The 15772-nt window shown below is 41.6% G+C and overlaps 1 protein-coding gene across 6 annotated transcripts in view; it reads left to right on the forward strand.

Moving 5' to 3' along the window:
* Positions 1–15772, forward strand: part of LOC149323400 (rap1 GTPase-activating protein 1-like) — a 76077-nt gene that overhangs the window by 39255 nt on the left and 21050 nt on the right. For all 6 annotated transcript variants that reach the window (XR_016274160.1, XR_016274154.1, XM_089488898.1 and 3 more), the window contains 7 exons: positions 1585–1638; positions 1733–1816; positions 6103–6203; positions 7373–7502; positions 10156–10311; positions 12759–12830; positions 14847–14933. Coding sequence is in view for 4 of the 6 variants with exons in the window: in XM_089488898.1 (XP_089345024.1) it covers positions 1585–1638; positions 1733–1816; positions 6103–6203; positions 7373–7502; positions 10156–10311; positions 12759–12830; positions 14847–14933 (684 nt within the window). In the remaining 2 variants the exon portion in view is untranslated. The remainder of the gene's footprint in view (positions 1–1584; positions 1639–1732; positions 1817–6102; positions 6204–7372; positions 7503–10155; positions 10312–12758; positions 12831–14846; positions 14934–15772) is intronic.

Consider the following 15772-nt stretch of genomic DNA (forward strand, 5'->3'; position numbering starts at 1 on the left):
GGCGCGTACGTGATGTCTTTGCGCCATGTGAGGGCGCATAGAGCGCCCTTTCCATGCCGCTAGAAGGAGCTTCGAAACAGAACTCCTTCCGTGATTTGCGTCGCTGGCGCAGCCTTTAGATGGCTGCGCCAGTGAGGCAAGGGAGAAAGGGGCTGAGCAGCCCCTTTCTCCTCCTCCCCGCCGCCACTGGGTGTCCTTGAAGCTTGAAGCTCCAAGGACACCCCTTTCCAGGCCACGGGGAAGTGGCGGATCAGGGCCTCGAAGACTGCCGCTCTGGCAGCTGAGGCCCCGAACTGGCGGGGAAAGGAGTGCCTGCAGGCCGACCCAAACGGGCAGTCTGTAACGCTCCCCAGTTATCCTTATTGTCATTATCCTTAATGCTCCCACTTGCATTATCTGTCTTTCTCTGCAGTCTCTTCTTATGTAAAGATTTATGTAAGTGAACTTAACTTTTTTCAGTTACTATATATACTCATGTATAAGTCTAGAAATTTTAACAAGAAAATTGACCCCCCAAAAACTGGGTTGACTTATTCACAGGCCAATGTAAGTACTATTTCTGAACTCTTATCAAATTAGGAACTATTCCCTTCTTTGAGTAGAATGAAAAAGATGAGAGCATAGTTCAACCAAAAAGAAACACAAACTTTCTCTACTCTCTTCATTGCTTAAAATAGTGGCATACTTTGGCATCATTTTCCTTTCCTTCATCTTTTACATCCTTTGTTACTTTGTCTTAGGTTTTGCCCTTGACTTATCCACAGGTTATATCAAAATCCATAATTTTGGCTCCCAAACCTGCCTTCAACTTAAACATGAGATTGACTTATAGTTGAGTATATAGGGTACTTTATGATAGCTATCCCTGTGAATTCAGTATGTCTCCAGAATACAGCTTGGAAGGTGAAAACATGATCAGAAAATTTCAAAATAAAGACTTATGAGTATGGGCTGACTGAGATTGTAGACAGTTATTCAACCAACTGCAGGATAGATACTTGCCTGGTTTGGGGTGTCAGTCATTTGTTGCATACTCCACATAGTCAAGGATGCCCATATACAGTTGGCCCTCCCTATCCACAGAGTTTTTATCCACGGATTCAAGCATCCACTTGAAAATATTCCCAAAAAAGTATAAATTCCAAATAGCAAATCTTGAGTTTCCCTTTTAGATAAGGAACACCATTTTGCTGTGCTCAATGCATACTGTCCAGAAAGATGATTTGTTCATTAAATCTGTTCATTGTTTAGCTGATTTGTTCATTAATTTTTTTGTTTATGGGCTTTAAATTCTGAAACTCCAGATTGAAGTTATCCATGCTGTGCCAATTTAACCAACTAAAAGTTTAAAATCTAAATGTAATTTTCAAACTCACTTAATGAGTTTTGAATCAGTGAAATGCCAAGTTTCTTCCAAATGCAGAACTACTCAAGTTCAAATTTGTGAAGGTATTTTTTTTCTCACTTTGCTAAATAACTGAACAGCCCAGGTGACTTATTTCAGTGATCATGGCATTTTTCTTTTTGTCAGGAGGTCAGGTCCTTACAGTGAGAATGCTAACCCCTCCTTCTTTCCTCCCACAGCTGTTGTGTGAGGATGTTAATGTTGACCGCTTCTTCCCTGTGCTGTATCCCAAGGTAGGCTCTGGTCCTACTTTTGTTTCATGCACAAATCACAGCTGCTTGATGCCTGTTCCTGCCTCTCATTCACACTGTTTCTCTCAACTTCTAGGCTTCCCAGCTCATTGTTGCATTTGATGAGCATGTCATCAGCAATAACTTCAAGTTTGGAGTCATCTACCAGAAGACTGGACAGGTAAAACACTTTTCCACACCTGTTCTTTATGTGAGTTTCTATCAAAGACCAGCTGGAAAGTGTTGGGAGAATCTGGACAAGAACTCAGCTCAGTCCAATTGTCTCTCTTCTCTCAGTTATCCTTCATTTCTAGTACACCATCATCCTATTTTTATCTAATCCACTCTTTCCACTTTTCATCTCCCCACCAATGTATGTAGTCATTGGAATTATCTAGGAGGGAAAGGACAGGAAAGGCTAGTGAGAAACCAAGCACATCAGGCGCATCCAGGTGTTCTATTTAAGGATAATGTGCTTTGTTACCTCAAATGTAATGCCCCCAATAGAGCACCTACAATTAATATTTAATAGGAGAATTTAATTAGCTCATATGAAGGCTGCGAGGGGGCTTTGGGTAACTAAGGCCAAGGTCAAACCAATGTATAATGGTTCTGAAAAACTGAACTCCAGAATGTATATTCCTAATGTAGTTTTATTTATAACAGCAAATGGGGAAATCAGCTTACACACACACACACACACACGAACTAATGATATAAAAGGTGTTAGCATATGTTTTTTAGGATTGCAAAGAGTGATACTGTACTAGTTCCAGAAACAGAGGTTCCAGTCGGGGAGTTCTGTGAAGTGAAATGGCACAGCAGATGCCTGTGGATCCAGCAACGCTGAGGAATCAAGAGAAATACCAACAGAGTGTCTGTCTGACCTCAACCGAGACCAAATTGGTGGTGTTTTGGAAGGCACTTTTATAGGACAGAATGTATCCTTGGGCAGTTTTGGGATTAAGGTGAAGTTCCTAGGAGGGAAGAATAGAACTGGAAGCCTGTAAATGGCTGGACAATCACCATGAATGTCTCTGTACAAAGGAGTCTCACTCCCAGAGGAAGATAATCTTGGGCGTCTGTCCATGTGTAAGCCCAAGGTCTATCATCCACCATCACTTCTATCAGTGATTATGAAGATTCTGATCTTAATTTATCTGTCCTGGTTAAGTGCTCTGGCTTCCCCCATGCTGAGCCAGAATCTCAAAATATGGTCCATAGCTAGTTTTCCAGCACTGTGGTGCTATATTAGCTCCCTGCCTAAAACATCCCTTTAATATTAAGTTGATATCAAAGGTCAACTGCGGTGAAGGAGGACTAGTCTATGGGTAACATCTTTACAAGTTAAAGTGACCCAGAATCCCCTAAGGGTGGGGAGGTGACCCTATCCCCACCTAATAGCTTTGCTGACATATTCATTGTAGTCATATGGCTTCAAGTTGTTTCCGACCTATGGCAACCCTCAGGCGGTTTTCTTGGTAGGTTTCTTCAGCGGGTAGGTTCTTTCCAAAGGTCACTAAGCTACACAGAAGAGAGTGTGAGTACACAGCCTCTCATTCTTTGGATGCAGAAGAAGTTTAGAAATTAAGGCCGGTTACAAACCGGCAGTTTAGTGCGTGGCGAGCACGCACTAGGGTTACAAAAGGGCGGTGCTTCCGCACCGCCCTAACCCTAATGCCTGCTCGTCATGCACTAAACGGCGGCGGCCCTTCCATATGGCCGCCGCCGTGAGGACGTCACGGCCGCGCCACCTCTAGACGGGGCGGCGTGGACGTGACGTCCTTGCTCCGCGCCAGGGCGCTTAGTGCGCCCTGAACACGGAGCAGGAAGGAGCTCCGTTTCAGAGCTCTTTCCTGGTTTAGTCCGCTGGGCATAGCCTTCAGACGGCTGCACCCAGCGGACTAAAAGAGAAAGGGGCCAAGCGGCCCCTTTCTCTTCTCCCCGCCGCCGCGGGATGTCCTTGGGGCTTGAAGCCCCAAGGACACCCCTTTTCAGGCTGCGGGGAAGCGGCGTTTTGCTGCTTCCCCGCATCCCGAAAAGCGGCGGATCGGGGCCTCAGCGGCTGCCGGTGTAGCCACTGAAGCCCCGATACTCCGGGGAAAGGGGCGGGTCCAGACCGCCCCAAATGGGCGGTCTATAACCCGCCCCAGTAAGGCTAAATAGAAAGTTCTAAAACTGGCAGGTTATTGCTCTTGTGGTTTAGAGGAACAAGAATAGCACTGGGAGAAAGCATCTGATTTTCTTCTCTTCCTGCTGTGATTAGTAGCCATTTCAGAATACATGAAATTTTAAAACCAAAGAAGCCCATCCACCACAGCCCCATCTCAGTTCACCTTCCCCATCTCTCCTTCACAACCGCCTTTAAGCTCTATTTTAAATCTTCCACATCCGTTCTAATTTGGTCATGAGTATCTGAAAAAGGTAGTGTTGGTTTGTAAAAATTGTGCATGTTATTGGTATAAATGAGCTGAATGAACTTATTGGGAAACAAGTATGCAGACACTCTTGCTCAGACCACGAGGAAAGGTCTTTTATTCTGCATATTCTACAAAAGGGAAAGGGTCTTCATGCTGTTGGGAGTCACTGACCTCTGTTCTTTCTGGAGTTGTTTCTTCTTGTGAAAGCTACACATGTTGACCTCCCTCTTTCCTATCAGTGCCAGCTCTTCTATGCCTCTAGTCATCAGCAACTTGTTTTGCTAAAAAGCCACTCTGAGAATAGGTCTCAGGACACTTCTGAGAAACCCAGGGCTGCTCATTCCTCCACTGCTAATTCTTTCTATTTTTCCCAAGCCTCCAAACAGTGGCATCACTGAGGTTGGTGTTATCTGGTACAGATCAAGGAAGGGGCTGCAGGGGGTTAGCAGTAGTCTGCCATCCATCCATCCCCACTGTCTTTATTGCCTGCCTCCTTGGTCGACTGATTGCTGCTCAGCCAGACCATTGCAGCCTCCAGACATCCCATTCGGGGTCTGGCACAACTATTTCTTAATTTCTTAATAGAACTGCAAACCAGGTAGGGAAATAGCCAAGGACGGGAGCAGCTACAGCCGATGGTCTATCTCCGAGATCGCCTCCACAGCCTCCCCGGGCGATAGCACCTGAGCCCCAATAGTAACCCAAAAGCTGGGTTATCTGTTGGCCAGCCCGCACCAGAAAGACTAACATGAAAGTCCCTCTCCCAATGGCCAGGAATTAAAGAGAGGTGTTTATCCTCCATGCAGTCCCAAGGAGTGTCTCTTTTCCTACCTCCCAGGTCCCAAAGCCCAAAGAGGTGGTTCCGTAGACCTCCCTTCCATCCAAACAGTGTCCTAGGTGCTCACCGAAATCCAAATTTCTTTCAAATCATGCCAAATCAACCTATTTAGTTGTCACCCAAGCCAATATCCCAAGGTTCGTCTGGAAACAGTACGGGCTAAGTGAAAAAGCCCTTGGAAAGGGGGGGGGGAATCCTATCCGGATCCAAAGCAAACAAGTTAACTTCAAACTGCGGAGAGTGAGTCGACTGCAAAATTGAAGTGAAGAAGCTGGGGGTAGCAGACCATAAATTGCCTCTGGCTATGCCCCCAAAATCTTCCAGCCTTGGCATCTTTTAAATCTTATCTCCCTGTGGGTGTGGGCAGACTAAGGTGCGTTACAGAGTGCCCAAAAACGGCGCTCTGCCAGCGCCGCTGGTTACTGCATCCGGGAACCGCAGCAGACAAACCGCGCAATTCCCAGACACAACAAAAAGAAGCTGCAAAAAGTGGCTTCTTTTTGCGCCTCAGAAGTGGCGCCGCAAGTCGCTAGTCACACACTCACGGCATCACTTCCGCCTTGTGACATGTGGGTGCTAGGCGTCTGTGACATCAAGATGGCGGCGCCCATGTAGAATGGGCACCGCCATTTTGTATGCGCCGAGCGTGTACTAGGGTTAGCGGCATCCAGAAAGGATGCCCCTTTCTAACCCATAGGAACGGGCCTATGTATCCCATCCCAACCATTTGTGTGGGAGTGAGATGCAAATTGTAATGCGATTTGGGTCTCAGTCTGAGCATGTGGTTTTCTTGCACAGAAAACAGCATTTTTCCATGCAAAACAATCACATATGAATCTTACGTAGAAAGAGTCTTAAAATTCAAATATTTAAATGAGTCCTTGATTCTGATGATCGGGGTTGGTTTTTTTAACACTTAAGAAATAAGTTTTTCAACAATTTTTCAAATATTTCCAGATATTCTTATCCTCTACTAGGGATGTCTGCAGTCTTGATGAAAGAGAGTCATGAATTTTATGAAAAGGGGAAAGGCAATATTTTCTGCTAAGCTTGGAGGAATAAAATGGTAAGGGGGATGAAGTTTGTGTATGTATGTGCAAAAAATGATTAGATTCTGTCTCCCTCTTATTCTTATTAGACCCTGTAATAGGTCAGGAATGTGAATGACAAATGGCTGTCTTTCAGGCTTCTTTGTTTCTCTCTCTCCAGACCACAGAAGAAGAAGTCTTCAGTAATACAGAGGAGAGCTTGGGCTTCTTAGAATTTTTAGATCTCCTTGGAGAAAGGATTCAGTTGCAGGATTTCCGAGGGTGAGTAAATTAGATGTTAACATTTTTGCTTGGCATATACAATCAACCCTCTGTATTCCCTGATTTTTTTAAAAAAAAATTAAAATGTAATGCATATAGTATAATAATAACCAGAAACAACAATTATTGTTCATCCACAGATTTTTTTTTCAATGGATTCAACCATCCAGAGTTTGAAAATATTTTTTTAAAAATTCCCCAAAGCAAACCTTGCTTTTGCCATTTTATATAGGGGACATCATTTTACTACGCCATTTATTTAATGGGAACGAGCATCCACAGGTTTTGATATCCATGAGGGGTCCTAAAACCAAACCCCAAGGGCCCCACTGTATTGCATTGTACAGAGATGATAAAACCTCTAAATAATGATTGAATGGCTGAACACAGATGTTGGCTCAAAGTATTCATTTGCTCAGGGGACAAAACAGTTTGCAGTCAAAGATTAAAGTGTTACATGCGAAAGAGGGCCTGGGTAGTTAAGGAAACCAAGGACAAGCTGCATTTCTGTATTTGTAGATAGGTCAAACCTATTTCCTTTGAGATCTGAAACAACAGTATAGAAAATGGAACTGAAGCTGAACAAATGGATATTCTCAGTGGTTTGGGGGAAAGATCCCAATGCGTTCCTATTCAGTGGCATCATTAGGAGTCTGCAGAGTACCAGTGTACCAGATGAGGGGGTGACAGCACTGCTCCCCAAACATCTGCCTTTTGGCAAAAATGGAGTGTGGTGGGTCCCTTTAAAATGCTGAAGAGATAGTATGAGTGGAGTGAAGCTTAGTGGAGGCGAAAGGAGAGGTTTTTTTCAGTGGGAGGGGAAAGGATTTTTTTTAAATTAAATTAGTTTTGTAATTAAAATTTTAAAACAAAATGATAAAATTTAGTATTTTTTTATTCTTTTAACATTTTCTTTAAAAACATCAAAACTTACCAGATTTTTCGATTTAACCAAATGAATGAAATATACAATGCACATTTAGGCTGTGCATATAATATTGTAATTTAAAAGTGTAGTTTTAATTTTCTTAGTTGTTTTATGTCACAACTGCTACCATTACTTTCGGTGTTCAATGAAGCTACTTTCTTTCTTCTTTCCCTCTCTTTCTTCCTTCCCTTGCTCCTTCCTCCCCACACACCTTTTACTTTTTCTATACTGATCTTTTCAGATTCCGGGGTGGCTTAGATGTTACAAGAGGTCAAACAGGAACTGAGTCTATCTATACAAACTTCCGGGGCAAGGAGATTATGTTCCATGTTTCAACAATGTTGCCCTTCACAGAAGGAGATGCCCAACAGGTACCTTTGGGGGAACCAGGGAAGGACACAGTGGGGACATTTGAATGATCAGATTCTGACTTTAGGGCAGCATCTGCATGCTCTTCATGCACCTACCTGGACCTCCTTACTTCTACTTCCCTCCTCCCTTCACATGAACAGATAAAAGAAAACCACAGAAAGATGTTTCCCATTACCATCAAACAATGATTATTGGCTTCCATACAAGCAGGATTCAGAGTCCAGCTTTAAACAATGACTTCATATCCCAGTGTGTTTTGAAGCCATTACCCATTATTCCCAGTTTAGTACTGATGGAACAAAGGGATTGCTGGAGAAAGTTGTGAATGGAAAGAAAAGAGGAATTGTCAGGTTTGAGGACCGATTGCTAATCTCAGTGGTGCTTGGTTTTTATTATCTATTTAGAAATACTAATTCCCAATATTGGTTTTTATATTATTTTATTAAATTTGAATAAATTGGATCTGGATCAGTGGACGCCTCTAAATTTAACTCTTTGGGAGTGAAATTAATACACTCAGAATGAATATCATACCTCAAATAATATGTTTCATGAGGGACTGATCTCCATGTAATTTGCAATTACATAACAGTGTGCTTTGGAAATGTATGTGGGGTCCCTCATCACCATGGACTTCCTTGAGGGAGGATGTAGCTTCCATGAAATGAAAATGGATTTGGTTTTCCCAACCTCGGTTTGTTGAGGAGAACATGTTGCTGGAATTTTTCATACTTGTTGAACCCTTGACCTTGCATTGTGTTGGAGTCTTCTTGCCTGATGCTTCTGTTGGGGTGATGGGTTGTTGGAATTTGTCTGTAACTTTACTTCTTCCATACTTTAAGCAGTACATGTACTTTGTATTTTAGCAGTCATTGTCGTAACAGCTGAGTTTTGATTTGGTTGCCCATGCTAAATTGATTTTAGAAATTAATCCACATTTGAAAATAGGGGAAAATATACCTGTATGGAAGGTTTGCCTTGATTCTTACTCTGAATCATCTGATTGGTTCTATTCTGGTGGTCAGTTTGTCCCAGATTTAAGGACAAGATATGATCTGCCAAATTCTACAGAATGGCAGTATCTTCAATTACAATATATATTGACATCTAAGTATGGTCCTGCATCTTTGAGTGTCTCAGTCTCCTCCAGAGATACACACCGAATTTGTTTATATATTGTTAGTTAATACAGCATTTTGAGTTTTACAAATGAATAGAATTATAAATTAGATAGCCATGTTTTGACTAATTAATAGATCATGTCACTTGAGTCCATATTCACTATATTTATGGATTTTAAACTCAGCAGAAATTCTTGTTTTCTGTATACTAGACTACACAAATTTTAATAAGTAAAGCTTTGAGTATGTTGGCTAACTCTTGGCATTGTAATTCTTCTCATGCATCACTAGTCCTTGTGGGATAAGAGATGATTTAGAACAGGGGTAGGCAACCTTTTTGAGCCGGGGGCCGGGTTGCTGTCCCTCAGACAACTGGGGGGGGGGGCGAAGCCGGGGGGTGGAGCTTCCACCCTCCGGGGGCGGCGCCGCATGCCGGGGCGGAGCTTCCACCACCCCCGGGGGCCAGGCCTCCTCCTCTTTGCCGGCCCCTGACGGGGCCCCAGGCCTCGTCAGAGGCCAGCAAAAAAGCCGGCGGGGGCTGCCAGCACTGGAGGCCTCCTCCTCTTTGCCGGCCCTTTTGCCGTTGCTGGGGCCCTCCAAGAGGGCTCCGACGGTGGCAGCGGGCCTCTGGGAGGCCCTTTTGCTGTTGCCGGGCCTCCCAGAGGGTCGCTGCCACTGCCGGAGTCCTGTTCGAGGGCTCCGGTGGCCGCAGCGGGCCTCGGCGAAGTCTCGCGCGACCTTTCTTGTGGTCGCGTGAGACTTCACCTCTAGGCCGCCGCCATTTTGTTTTTCAAAATGGTGGTGAAGTCTCGCGCGACCTCGGGGAAGGTCACGCGAGACTTTGCCACCATTTTGAAAAACAAAATGGCGGCCCCGGGAGCCGGGAAAAGCCACAATCAGCGGCGGCAAGGGCAGGCAGGGGCCAGCCGAAAGGCCTCCGCGGGCTGCATCTGGCCCGTGGGCCGGAGGTTGCCAACCCCTGATTTAGAAATACCCTGAATAAATGAATAAAATGATTTGATCATGCCCAATGGTAGTCTCCATTTAGAGGAAGGTCATCAGCTAAGTTAATTTTCTTTTTGGAGCAACCTTTGAATTTTGCAGATTTACATGTCTTTTTATGAGTGTTTGTCAACATCTTGGAAGTTAAGTTTTGATACGGCAGAATTTATTCTCCATGTTTTTTAAATGGATAAAAGACTTGTACTGCTTCATTGGAAAGCGGAGTACCCAAGCCCCTCTTATTTGATGGACTGAGGATCTCATAGCACTTTCAGCATAAGAAAATGTGGTATATAGATACCAATTCTGTATGGATACTTACTTGGATACAGTATTTGGTTGTCTTTTATAGATGTTTATCGACTGATGGTTTCTCATTGCAGTTTTTCATTTTATTATCTGTCAATTTATTATTTTTTAAATTTTCTCTTCCTGTTTTTCTTTCAGTATGATTTTTACACAATAAAAAAAAAATGGAAAAATGGATTTTGGAATCTCCTTTTCTCTCTCTTTGTGCTTTCCTTCCTAGCTCCAGCGGAAACGCCACATTGGAAATGATATTGTAGCCATTGTCTTCCAAGATGAAAATACTCCATTCGTCCCTGACATGATTGCATCAAACTTCCTGCATGCCTATGTGGTAGTACAGCTCCATCACAATGCCCTTGGGGAAACTCTGTACAAGGTAAATACAGTCTAGCACTCATTGTGGAAGCCATGGACATTCTACATCCATATGTGTAAGCGCCTCAAGATCACTGAAATGGAAGGATATCCCCTAATTATAGAAGTTAAAGTAACAGGAAAATAAGGGTCCAAATTCTGGCTCAGCATCTTGGAACTTGTTATACTGAATATTTTCCTTTAGTGGATATTTCAGAAAAATGTCTCCTGGGGCAATGAGAATTTCAGTATAGCTTCTTCAAAGGCTATGCTCTACTGGCGGTTGGAGATCAAGGATTCTAGTACAACCTGCATTCCTGTTTTATCCTCAACTGAGACTAAATTGTACTTCAGTTTTGAGTATATTTATTGAAACCTATTTATCTTGTCGTGCAGATCTTGTGACATTTGGTGAAACCAATCAGAAGTAGTGTTGGAGATGAATAACTAGCATTCTAAACTATGCATTGCTATTCCTATCTTTTAAACAGAAAGTGGGTGTAGGCTAGTGATGGCGAACCTTTTAGAGGCTGAGTGCCCAAACTGCAACCCAAAACCCACTTATTTATCACAAAGTGCCGTGTCCCTCTGGCTTCCTAGTAACAAGCTCTGGCAAACTCTGTGTTGGGGTGATGGCACATGTGCCCACAGAGAGCTCTGAGTGCCACCTCTGGCACTCGTGCCATAGGTTTGCCACCACTGTCTGTAGGCTGTGCAGAAGAAATAGTATTTATAGTGATTGGAGGCAAGGGGAAGAATTGTCTTTATTTGGCATGCATTTTTATTTAACATGCTCTCAAAAACTACTGGTTCTATAGTTCCTTGTCTATAGAAAGTTGAGAAAGAGTCCCTGACAGGAGAGGACAAAGTATCATAATAACCAGAGATGGATCTCAAAGGTAAAGGGAGCCAGTGCTTGTAGCAGGATTTACAATGTGTGTGTGTGTGTGTGTGTGTGTGTGTGTAGTCTAGTGATATGTTCATACGCAAAATGATGTCAATAAGGAGACTGCCTCTGGCAATTGGCTGACAAAAACTGCTGGATACATTTAGCAATTTAAGTCCCGTGCTGTCCAAAATAGTCAGGTAATATTGCCATTCGCACTGTTGATTCAGGATTTTGCGATGAAAAAGGCCATCTCAGAAATGTAAAAGAAGAGAATGAACATCCAGTGTTTTATTTCATGTTTCATGGGACTAATACACAGGAAAGCATCTTCAGTATTCGTTCAGAGGTCCTTTCTGAGTTCCCCATCACCCTTGCTTGTGGTGGTGGTGAGTCTGAGTGAAGGGCCTCTCCTGAGGATCTTAGGGCTGATGTGGGCTCATATAGGGGGATATGGCCTGCCAAATAGCCTGGTCCTGAGCTCCATAGGTTTTTATAGGTTATAACCATCACTTTGAATTGTGCTCAGAAACAAGCTGGGAGCCAGTAAAGTTGTTACAACAGGAAAGTGGTATGGTCCCTATAAGCTTCCCAGGTTAGCACTCTGGCTGCAGCTCTTTGTACTCGTTGAGGCTTCCAAACTCTCTACAAAGGCAGCCCAATGTAGAGTGTGTTATAGTAGTCAAAATGGGATGTAACTAAAGCATATACTGTTGTGGCCAAATCTAGCATCTCAAGGAATGGGCGCAAATGGCAGACATGCTTTAAATGTGCTTTCTTTTTGCCGACAGGCAAAAATATTTTTATTTAAGCAAGCTTTTTAATGATTAAGCAGGGAAGGTTTTTTTAATGCAGATGTATGTTTTGTCTGTTTTTAACTTTTGTTTGTTTTTTAAAATCAGTTTTATAATGTTTAATAGTGTTTTGATGTGGTGTTTTTAAAATTTGTCTTGAACTTTTTATAAATGTTTCTAATGTGTTGTGGAAGCCATCTTGGGTCCTGGACTTGGAGAAAGGTGGTGTATAAATAAAGTTAAATCAAAATAAATGAATAAATAAATAAATGTGAATCCTGGCCACAGCAAGAACCTGCACCTCCAAATTCAAAGTTGAGTCCAGGAGTACCGTCAAATGGTGAACCTATGTCTTCAGGGGCAGTTTAACCACCTCCAACACAGGCTGAATCCCTGTTTTCTGATATGCCTTTCAACCAACCATGATTAAGTTTCTGTTTGTTTGCCCTCATCTGGTCCATTACTGATGGTGGAGGACCAAGACATTGCCCTTGGATTGGAGTGGAAAGGAGTAATAGAGTATCTTCTGCATATTGATGGCACCACACCTGCAAACTCCGGAGAACCTTTCCCAGCGGTTTCATACATGTATTAATTAGAGATGTCCCACTGTTGCAAGGGGATTTACCTTTGTGTTTACTCACCATTCAACAGTGGATTCAATGGGTTTAGCCAGGACTGACAAATGGGATTCAGGTTGCAGAACTATTGTTTTTCACTCTGCTGCCCTTCACAATGGTCTTTTCTGTCCTTATCACTTAATCGCTCTGTCACTTTTGATTTTTTCAGGTTTCTGTTACTGCCCGTGATGATGTTCCCTTCTTTGGGCCTCCTCTTCCAAATCCAGCCATATTCAAAAAGGTTTGTGTTGGATGAGTCTTTGTACTATTAAAAATAAAAACCTAAAGATGAATGGTATTCTGATAATTTTCCCTCATCAGAGGCTGAATATTCCACACAACTTCCTAGGGATGAAAAAAATCCCATTTCCATTCAGATGTGGATTGGGAGCAAGCCTAGTTGCAAGTCTCTTAAGCTTAGCCAGACTAGCTAGTTGAGAGGAGTGCTGGGATTTGCAGTCCCACAACATCCAGTGGGCTGCATGATTTCCATCCATCCTCTCTAGGATATTATGACCCTGCTGCCAATATTGTTATTCAGCATTTGTAAAAGTGCATCAAGCTTACTTGATGTAAAGTATGGCTAAAAATGAACACATTATTGCCTTATTGTTTAATTACTAGGTATAATTACTCATAAGGAGCATATTCTATTACATGTTTATGAGAGAAAGGTATTGAATAATGCATATCGTATATTAATTGATGGTAGAGTACACTATTTATACATTGATGTTTACATGGGTTTGTCATAAAAACCTATGTACATGGGTGATAGTTTCCAACTGTCAATTAATATCTTTTCTACATGCCTTATTATATCTCTATCATTAGCAGGTCTTATTAAATACACTTGTATTTTATATTGACCATTACACTAGTACAGTAATATGATTACAGAGTAGCATTATTTATAACTTTCTATATAATTATAAATTTCAGACTATTGCTATACCAGGATTGTTGTTATTAATACAATTATTGTTGGGTTGCCTTGTTTTACTTAGGATAGTCCACTAAAAATGAACACATCAGTTCCTGAAGACTCACAATTGTAACCCATTTTAACTGAATTTTATTGGGGTGGGGAGGAATTCTTGACAATTGTAGGCTTCCATTTGTAAGATTCCTGTGTTTTTCTGTTGTTGCTTCCATTTACCTTCTTTCTACAAAAAAAATATCTTATGGAGGAAAAGGTAGAAAAGCAGCAGATTGCCTACTGAATAGTAGTGCGAGAAGTCCTCTGCTTAGAAGCACACATTGCTGCTCGAGAATGCAAATGGAGGCTTCTATGTATGAATACCCCTCAGTATATCACATGTAGAAAGTCAATATGCCAAGAAAAAGGACAGCCCTGATTTGCTAGATGTTGGAGGGTTGTTTTTTTTACTTTATAGAGGGTGAGGAGTGTTTGTACTGTTTAAGGGAGATTGTTTTCCTCTGTTATAGTATGTACAGCTGTATCCTATGGTATGTTGAATGAATCTGTCAGATCTGAAGTAGGCATGTCACTAGAGGGGTGCAAGAGATATGGGCTACACCAGCTGGCATCCTAAGTGGAAATGACACCACTGGTCCCCAAACATCTGTCTTTTCACAGAAATGAGTTGTTGTGTTTTCCAGTACCCTTTTAAAATGCTGAAGAGAAAAATACCCAATGGGGCAAGGCTCAGTGGGAAGAGAAAGGAAAGGCCCAGGTTTTTTTTGAAATTTAAAATTATAATTTTTAATTAAAAAAACTCTTTAAAATTTCTTTAAAAACACCACATCTTACCAAATTTTCACTTTAACCACATCACACTATGTACAAGTAACTCCATTTAGGCTGTACATAGGACATGGTAATTTAGAGGTATAATTTTGATAGTGCTAGTTGTTTATGTCACAACTGTTGACATTACATCCAGTGATACATGGGAATTATGACTGATGAGTAACATTAGTACAAAAAGCATGATTAAGGATTCAGGTTGGTGTGATATGGGAAAAAGTCAATGGAGGAGAGTGACACCATGCGTTACCACACAGGGTGACTCCAACCCTAGTTGAAATGAGTCTTATGGTAAAGTGAATAGAAAAATATATTTAAGATACCATGTCATTTCATAAGTTTACAACTGACATGTAGTTTGAGTAAATTGTCACACAATGCTCTATTCTTATCCTAAAAAGTAAGCGTTTCAGCTATCGCTAGGTAATTTTGAGAAAGGTCTTGCAGAACCTTCAACAATGAACATACATCTGTTTCTTCCTACAGGGCACAGAATTCCGTGAATTTCTTCTGGCAAAGCTTATAAATGCAGAGTACAGCTGCTATCATGCTGAGAAATTTGCTAAGTTGGAGGTGAGTTGACTTACTTATAATTATATTGATATCTATTAGGAACAAAGATGCATATGAACACCAGGAAATAATATCCTGGAAGGAAATGAGAGGATATGAAATGTAATAGGGGCCAACAAGGAATGGGTCAGCAAAGTGTGTACTGAGAGTACTATGATGGGGCAAAGAGAGGAAGAAAAATATGGGTATTAATATTTTATAGTACTGTTAAAAACAAACAAAAATGGAACAATAGACATTTTCAGTAACATTTCCAAACTCTACCAGAAAGACGCTCAAGATAGTCATACATAACTAAGAAGCAGAGAGCATATGGATGATGAGTGTTTTGGTTATGTCTTTGAACTTTTGTGTATTTTTTAAATGTAATTTTATACTGTTTTTAGATTATTTTAACTGTTTTAAATTTTATTGTAATTTTTTTAATGGCTTTGTCTGTGAGTCACCTTGGGTTCCTTCTGGGAGAAGGGTAGATACAAATGAAATGAAATGAAATGAATAGAAATTGAACTGGTAGCCATTTTCAGTAACATTTCCAAAATGAGATTTAAAGGGTTTTCACTGCTCATCCTCCACTGCCAAAGGCAAGGCTACTTGCAGATTAATCTCGGATAACTAACAAGTAAAGGGAATTTAAAGATATAGACATGTTAGTCTGTAGAATTAATATGTATAGGGATTTTGTAGCACCTTTGAGACTAACTAGGGGAAAAAAGAGCATGAGCGTTCGTAGATTTTAGTCTACTTCTTCAGATGATTATGGTGGAGTAAAGGGAAAGGTAGTGCAATAAGATTCATGAGCAACCTGTTAACAGTTTGCAGTTTCATGATAATATAAG

The sequence above is a fragment of the Sceloporus occidentalis genome, unplaced genomic scaffold (genome assembly GCF_023333645.1).
Source record: "Sceloporus occidentalis isolate IW3139 unplaced genomic scaffold, rSceOcc1.0.p SCAF_1, whole genome shotgun sequence".
NCBI lineage: Eukaryota > Metazoa > Chordata > Lepidosauria > Squamata > Phrynosomatidae > Sceloporus > Sceloporus occidentalis.